Source organism: Chiloscyllium plagiosum, unplaced genomic scaffold, assembly GCF_037043375.1.
Source record: "Chiloscyllium plagiosum isolate Xiang-an unplaced genomic scaffold, Cpla_swu_hap1 HiC_scaffold_28, whole genome shotgun sequence".
Classification (NCBI taxonomy): domain Eukaryota; kingdom Metazoa; phylum Chordata; class Chondrichthyes; order Orectolobiformes; family Hemiscylliidae; genus Chiloscyllium; species Chiloscyllium plagiosum.
This window is the reverse complement of record NW_028270166.1, coordinates 25,536,346-25,544,533: the sequence shown is the minus strand read 5'-3', so window position 1 is coordinate 25,544,533 and position 8,188 is coordinate 25,536,346. Positions and strand designations below refer to the sequence as shown.

Genomic DNA, 8,188 nt, shown 5'->3' with positions numbered 1-8,188 from the left:
ATGTCCCTTAAGACTCTGACCAACTTGAAAGCATACTATACAGGTGCATTACTGCCTGTATGGCAACTGCTCTGCCCAGGACCATAAAACTACAGAAGGTTGTGTGCATAGCCCAGACCATCACAGAAACCAACCTTCCATCCATGGAGTCCATTTATACAACTTATTGCTGCCAACATCATCAAAGACCCATCGCACCCCTGTAATAATTTCCTACAACCTCTTATCTCAGGCAGAAGATGCAGACATTTGAACATGCATCAGCATGTTCAGAAACAGCTTTACTGGACTGGGCATTACTAGACTGCTGAATGGACTCTCCAGCCTCAGGTTATGCTGATCTCGCTAATGTTGATCTCTCCTCGTGCCTGCTCTGTGCGATGAAACCTGTATGTCGCTGCCAGAGTTGTTTTTATAACCCTTGATCTGTACAGCTTGCTTACGATGATCTGCCTGTACTGCTCTTAAGCAACACTTTTCACTGTACTTCGGTAAATGTGACAATAGATCAATTAATGAGCACTATTTAAATGATAACTTGAAGTGCCATCGCATGGGCTATAGCATACAAAAGCAATGTGCCAAGTTTTGGAAATAGGACTGGAGCATATACATGCTTTATGAACAAGCACCTACACAGTGTGTCAAAAGATCCCTTATTGTGCTTTGAAAAACTCTATACTCAATTGTTATTAACCAGCTGTTTGCATTGTAAGCTTTTTTTGTATTGATTTGCAAAAAAGATAGTATCTCTTGAGAATTTTTTGCAGAAACTCAGCAGATCTGGCAGCAGGGAGAAAACAAGGTTTACATTTCGAGTTCACTGACCCTTCTTCATAACTGTTTCTTTGAATGTTTTGTGACAAGAGAACTCTGGCTTAAGCCCTACTGTGCCAGGGTCTCCTAGATCAGAGATAGGGACGTTATCACTGCACCGCAATAACCCCTTTTGTTTTAATTGTCAGACTCTACAGGGTACAGTTAGTATGATGCAAGTTGCATTTAGCGGCCCACGCCTGTATAGTTACAGCCAGATATGGGCGGGACGGTAGGGCAGGTTAATTTGCATGAAGCTTCTCTACTGGTCAAGAATACAACGTAACCGTCAGCGGGTGTTTGTGACGTTTATAATTGAGACACCAGGTAACCACTCGCAGCGAGCGATATTTGGTATTATCATACATATTTGCATCGGCGGCGGAATCGTATCCAATAAGCGCAGAGATGGGCGTCTACTTCCGGTAGCAGTGTTGTTTGAGAAGTACCTCCTTCCAGCGGGGGAGAAGTCGCCGAGGGTTGAAATTGAAGGGGGTTCTTTACTGGATTATTTAAAAAGAAAAGAAAAATTCATAATTCTCGTCGGACGATGGCAAATTAATAAACTTAAAGAAAAGGTATTTTAACTAAGATCTATTTGCATGGAATCCTTAATTTCTTTTTTACTGACGAGGTGCGGTAATTATAATCCGCCTGGTGAGATCTAAAGTGGAGGGATGAAATCTTCAGGTTGGGAAATCTCCGATTCATTTTGTGTATATATATTTCTGATTTTTTTTTAAAGTTGCGATGCAGAAGGCGAAAAAACTAATTAACGGCCAGGGCAGTGTGAGCCGGGGTCTCTGCGCATGCGCCCATCAGGAACACAGAGTTCAATGGCACAGCATTACAACAACAACTTGCATTTTATGTTTGAGTATAGACTGCATAGAGTCATACAGCACGGAAACAGGCTCTTCTATCCAACTCATCCCTGCTGACCAAATTTCCCAAACTGAACTAGTCCCACTTGCCTATGTATGGCCCATATCCTTCTAAACCTTTCCTCTTTGTGTACCTGTCCAAATGTCTTTTAATTGTTGTAACTGCACCTGCATCTGTCACTTCCTTTGGCAATTCATTCCACTTACCAACCAACTTCTGTGTGACCACATTACCCCTCCGGTCCCTTTTCAAATCTTTCTCCTCTCTCACCTTAAAAAAAAAAATGCCACCTAGTTTTGAATTCTCCCAATCTTAGGAGAAAGACCTTTGCTCTTCAACTTGCCTATGTCCCTCATGATTTTATAAACCTCTATAAGGTCACCCCTCTATTCTTCAATAAAAAAGTTGCAGCCTATCATTGTGCATATATATTTGCATCCTGAGGAAGGGTCAGTGGTCCTGAAACATTAAGAATGATTTCTCTCCATAGATGTTCCCAGAACCGCTGAGCATCTCCAGCAATATCTGTTTTTGTTTGCATTTATGTAGTGTTTTTAATATCTTTTTAAAAAAAAACTCTCAGGGACTTCACAGGAATGATGACCAAATAACATTTGACAGAGAGCTTTGGATGGAGATTTCAGGATAGGGGTCTATAAGCATGTTCAGACAGTGTTTTATAGGGAAAAGACAAAATAGAAATGAAGATCCTTAGAGCAAATTCCAGAGCTTAAGTCCTCAGTGGTATTAAAGTCAGGGTACTGAAGTGTCTATAACTTGAGCAATTCAGAGTATTCTAAGGCTGAGAAGGTAATAAAAACAAATGGTTGAAGCTGTAGAAGAATTTGTAAAATGAAGATGAGAATGGAAAGCAAAAATAAAAATTTCTGGAGAAATGCAGCAGGTCTGGCAACATCTATGAACAGAAAACAGAATTAATGCTTCAGGTCCAATGGCCTTTTTTCAGAACACCACAGATGCTGTCCAATCTATTGAGTTTCTCCACCAATTTTAGTAGTTTTTATCTGGATTTCCAGCATCTGCTTTTTTTTTTTTGGCTCTTTTTGTTGAGAATTTAAAGTTGTGGCCCTGCTGGGCTGGAAGCCATTCAGGGGTTGAATGTGACAGTGATGGTTGATCAGATATTGACATGTTATATGGACAATAGTGATTTAGATGATCTGAAGTGTATGGAGGTTGGAAGATGGTCAGAGAGTGCTGGAATAGTCAGTTATAGAGTTAACAAAGACATAGGTGATCAGGCAGATCCTTTGTCATCAGTTAACTGCCCATGTTTGCCAGAGGCAGTTGTGGAGAATGGAACTGGTTTGGAAGATAGTTATTGCACAAAACCATCAATTTGTGATGTTTCCTGCAGCCTTAAGATCTTTTTCATAATTAAAATTATTTAGGTTTGTTGGTAACTATCGAGTGGGAATTTGATAAATATTTGAAATTAGGAAAATTTTAGTGAATGGGAAAAATGGCGGGATTAACTGGAGAGGTCTTTCAAAAATTGCAGATCTTTTCTGTGCTGTGTTGTTGGTTCAGATTTTTTTATTTTATTTGAAATTGATATTGGGAATTATTTTAAAGCAGTTTTATGTTCGATTTATTTATAGCAAATGATTCTTTTTAAGGCATTCAATGGATTTAGGATTTTTTGTTGAAATTTGATGCATTTGCCTCAGATGGATTTGGTGGGGAGGCTGGCATTTAATCAAGTGGGCGGAAGGCAGGTGGAAACACCACTCCATCTTAAACATGAGAAAGTCTTCTCTTGCTGCTGATGCTCATTTAAGAGCCTCATTCTGCTGTTTCTGTGTTTTAATCCAGCCCGGTGGCTCAGTGGTTAGCACTGTTGCCTCACATCACCAGGGACCCAGGTTTTATTCTAGCCTCGGGTGACTGTCTGTCTGTGTGGAGTTTGCACATTCTTCCTGTGTCTGCATGGGTTTCCGCCAGGTGCTCTGATGTCCTCCCATAATCCAAAGTTGTGAAGGTTGGAGACAACACAGTGGCTCAAGTGGTTCGCGGCACCAGAGACCTGGGTTCAATTCCTGCCTTGGGCGACTGTCTGTGTGGAGTTTTTACATTCTCCCTTTGCCTACATGGGTTTCCTCTGGGTGCTCTGGTTTCCTCCCACATTCCACAGAAGTGCAGGTCTGGTGAGTTGGCCATGCTAAATTGCCCATAGTGTTAGGTGCATTAGTCAGGGTAAATATCGGGTAGGGAATGGGTCTGTGTGGGTTAACTGTTTTGGAGGGTCAGTCTGGACTTGTGGGGCTGAAGGGCCTGTTTCCATTCTGTAGGGAATCTAAACAAATCTTAAAAAAATTAGTCGAGGAAAAGTATAGATGATAGAGTAAGGGAATGTGTCTGGGTGGGTTACTCTTTGGAGGGTTGGTGTGGACTTGTTAGACCGAAGGGCCTATTTCTGCACTGTAGGGATTCTAATTCTAATGGACTGGTTGTACTGAAGGGTCTGTTTCTGTGCTGTATGACTCGAGATGGGCCACCTGATGATCAAACCACTAAAGCACTGCATCTGGGGTCCTTTGTTCAATGGTTCCTTGATGCTGCACCACCTTACCTGTAACCTCCACCCCCACCCTGCAGTACTTCTCCCATGTCTAGCCTGGGATCCAGTGATAATCCACAACCTTATGGCGATATTGTGCTGACAACAGCCACCATTTCTGATTGACAAGCCGATACCTATAAACAACTTGTCCCCATGCATCCTTGATTTAAGGGCAGCCTTATAAGTCCATTTATGTGCCTGAGTGATACTTAATATGGCAAACCTTCCCTAAAGGAGATAAATAAAGTGGGGCTTTTTCTGGCTCAGCTGACAGACAAGACCCCATTTCCTACATTAAGTGCTGTTCTTAGTGTGCAAGGCTGACTAAGTTGGTGGAAACTATTGTTTAGTGTCTGTTTAGTTGTTATGTTTGCAGTTTTAATACCTATTATTATAGACTGTTACTTTTCAGAGTGTAATTTACCTGAGTAAAATGTCAGGTGGTGCTGTATATGTTCTTCAGTCTGCTTGTGATTTTTGATCAACTACTCTAGCCACAAAATATTGATCAAGGCTTTTTAATTTTGGTTAAGGGAGTGTTTTCCTTTCTGCTTGATTACACACTTTTTGTTTGACAGAGTTATTTTTCCTGACTTTCAGGAGTCTGATTTCATTTAGAATGGTGCAAGTTGCCCTTTCAAATCTACTCAGCTAGTACTAGTTCTTTCTTCTCGTTGATATTTGCAGCAAGGTTGCCCTATGATATGGCATTGGTTTAGGTTTTTTATATAGCTGTTAATATCTGCTCTATGCTCCTGGTCACTGAATCTTCAGAGGCAGTATATGTGGTAAGTCCAGTTTTTATATGCAATTAGAAATTAGTTCAATCACTATACTCATACAGTTAAGGAATAAGATGCCATATTGATGACTATCCTTACAGTAATAAAATGAAATTGAATGGAAAAATTATTTGTTTACTTATTTCTAATTGTTTGACGATTGATATGGACGCTTTTTTAATATTTATCTCTTAAATTGTCATAGATTATCCTATAATGACCTCACAAAGTAATAAAGAATCCGTCGTCATGGCTGGGTGAGTAGATTATTTACATTAACCACCCAACTTTCATAGCTTCTATTACCAGCTGATGTCGTATCCTTTCACACCTGCCATCATCACCCTTCTTCAACAAAAGAACTCCGTTTTTATGTCCTTGCAAATTACTGCTCCAGCTTTTGCCTTCTGTATTGTGTTGTTGCTTTCTGAATTTGTGCTGAATTTTTCCAAACTCTTAATCTTTCCTATAAAGTTTCCATCCTGCCACAGCACAAAAATGTTCTCACCAAAGTCAGATATGTTATCTAGTTGAGTATGAAAACGGTAAGTTTTCATTCCCGGCTATCATGACTCTACTGAAGTCTTTGACTTGGTTGATAAATGAAACACATATCCACTATTTTCAGGCCAGGTGGAAACTCAAATGCCTAACCGCATTTTACCTATCTAGTTACATCAAAGAATAACCAAAATGGCTCCTCTTCTTGCTTTTGCCCTTTGGGTTCAGTATCCTCCAAGGAAAAATCTTTAGTCGCCTTCTATTTTTCATCTATGCGCTATCACTTAGTGACCCAATCTGAAAACAATTTAAGTTTCCATGATCATCTCTGCCTCACCCTCAGTTACTTAGACGCCACCTCAGCCTTTAAATTATCAGACCATTTGTCCCATGTCTGGACAAGCAGAAATGTTCTTCAGCTAAATATTAGGAAGACATAGGTACCGATTACCATGGCTTATCACAAACCCTATCACAATATCACTAAGTCCACCTCTCTCCATGACGAATGTTTGATTCTCCTAAACTAAGTAGGCTTTATTTTAAATGGCACATCAGTTATAAAATTTTCATCCTTACAAATCTTTCCATGGCCTCTATATGATGTTCTCCAGCTCTATCACTCACAAATGTCCCTCTACTCGACTTACTCTGATTTCTCTAACATTTGAATTTTAATATCTCCAACACTGGGCCTTCAGCAGTCAAGCCCTATGTTCTAGAATTCCCCACTTTTAAGACACTTATTCAAAACCTATCTCTTTTGGTCATCGGCCCTGATGTCATCTTATGTGCAGTAGTGTTACATTTTGTTTGTCATAGCATACGCAATTTGATTATGTTAAAAGTAGTAGATAAATACAAGTTTTATCTTGAATTTTTTATGAAAAATTATATGAAATAGTTTGCAAATACATTTGTAATAGACAACTTTTCAAAAGCACACACAGTTCTTTTCAATTAAATGAGTTGCATTTCTTCTGTCTTTCTGGACATAAATCCCAAAAGCTTCAAAGGTGCATACTCATAAAATTGTTGCTGAGTCAAAGAAGATGATGGGAGAGGTGACCGAAAGCTTTATCGAAAAGAAGGTTTTAATGAGAGTAATGGGAGGACGTAGAGCACGAGAGGGATTTAGTGAAGCAGTTCCACTTAGTTGGCTGAAGATACCACTACTAAATGCCATAAATGGAATTAAGTTTGTATGAAAAGCTTGAGTGTGAGGAATGGCAAGTTGTAGGGCTGAAGCAGATTGAAGGTTAAAGAAATGCAATACCATAAAGGGATTTGAGCACAAGGATGAGCATTTTGATTTTGAAGTCTTGAGATTGGGGTGCCAGGAGTAGGGGTGTAAGAGAAGCAGAACTTGGTTGTGTATAGCAGAGCTTTGGCTGAATTAAAATTTTCAGAAGTGGGTCTGGGGCATGGCTGCTTGGAGACCACTGGAAAAGTCAAATCTGGAGATATTGGCAGAGTTTTTTTTTGTTGGCCATACATTTGAAATGTCAGTTTATATTAGAAATGCGCATATGGAACTTGCGGAATCCGTGTTGTAACATACTCTAAAGAAATTGTCCAAGGAGGTGTGAAACTTTATGCTTAAGTATCTTTATTCACAGGGTTTAAGGTGATGTTTTATAAGTGTAAAGTGGAATTCCCTGACTTCTATATTTTATTTGTGAGATGTTGAAGTCACTGACCACATCATTTCTAGTTACTGTGGTGAAGATGATTGTGATCTGCCATTTGGAATCACTACATTTGCTGTAGGTGAACCCTTAATTGTCTTGGGGTGGAAGCTCCAGGATTTCAATGCAGTGATATTGAAGGAACAGTAATATATTTACATGTCAGGGTAGTGAGTGTTGGCAGAGGAAGATTCAGGTGGTGGTTTTCTCCAGTGTATGCTGCTCTTGTGCTTACAGAAAGATGATCATGGGTTTGGAAAGTGATGTTAAAGGAGCCATGGTTCATCTTCTAGATGGCACACACTGCAGCTACTGAATATCAGTGGTGGAGGGAGGGAATACTTATGCATGTAGTGATCATCAAATGGCCTGCTTTGTCCTGCATAGTGTCAAGCTTCTTGGAGCTGCACACGTCCAGGCAAATGTGGAGTATACTGTTGCACCGCTGGTTTGTGCTGTTGGAAACTAATTTCCAAAATCACAGGGTGAGTTACTCTAGACGATCTTAAGATATAGGAACAGAACTGGGCTATTCGGCGCATGGAGTCTGCCTCACAATTTGATCATGGCTGATATATTTCACAACTCCATTCCCATGCTTTCTCGCCATAACCATTGGTCACCTAAAAAATCAAGAACTTATCTATTACTGTCTCAAGTGCACTTGGCACTCTCAGCCTTCTGCAACAATGAATTCCACAGATTAACCACTCTGTCTGCTACGAGTAGAAACATTATCTCCACAACCACTCTGCCCAGGTTTCTCAGTGTTCTGTAAGTTTCATCATCTTGTAAACCTCCTCTGGACTCCTCCAAGGCCAGGACATCCTTCCTTAGATACGGAAACCAAAACTGCTCAAAATATTCTACATGTGGTCTGAACAGAGCCTTATTCAGCAGTTATATCTCAGCTGTTGCATTGTAGCCCTCTT

General features: G+C 40.1%; 1 protein-coding gene across 6 annotated transcripts in view; it reads left to right on the top strand.

Annotated features, from left to right (window-relative positions):
- Positions 1-1,256: 1,256 nt before the first annotated feature.
- The window catches only part of hmg20b (high mobility group 20B), a 44,305-nt gene continuing 37,373 nt past the window's right edge, over positions 1,257-8,188 (top strand). For 5 of the 6 annotated variants that reach the window (XR_015751838.1, XR_015751836.1, XR_015751837.1 and 2 more), the window contains exons 1-2: positions 1,486-1,506; positions 5,273-5,324. Coding sequence is in view for 3 of the 6 variants with exons in the window: in XM_087976056.1 (XP_087832182.1) it covers positions 1,494-1,506; positions 5,273-5,324 (65 nt within the window). In the remaining 3 variants the exon portion in view is untranslated. Of the gene's footprint in view, positions 1,395-1,485; positions 1,507-5,272; positions 5,325-8,188 lie in introns of those variants that run through there. The other variant, XM_087976058.1, reaches the window with a different exon arrangement.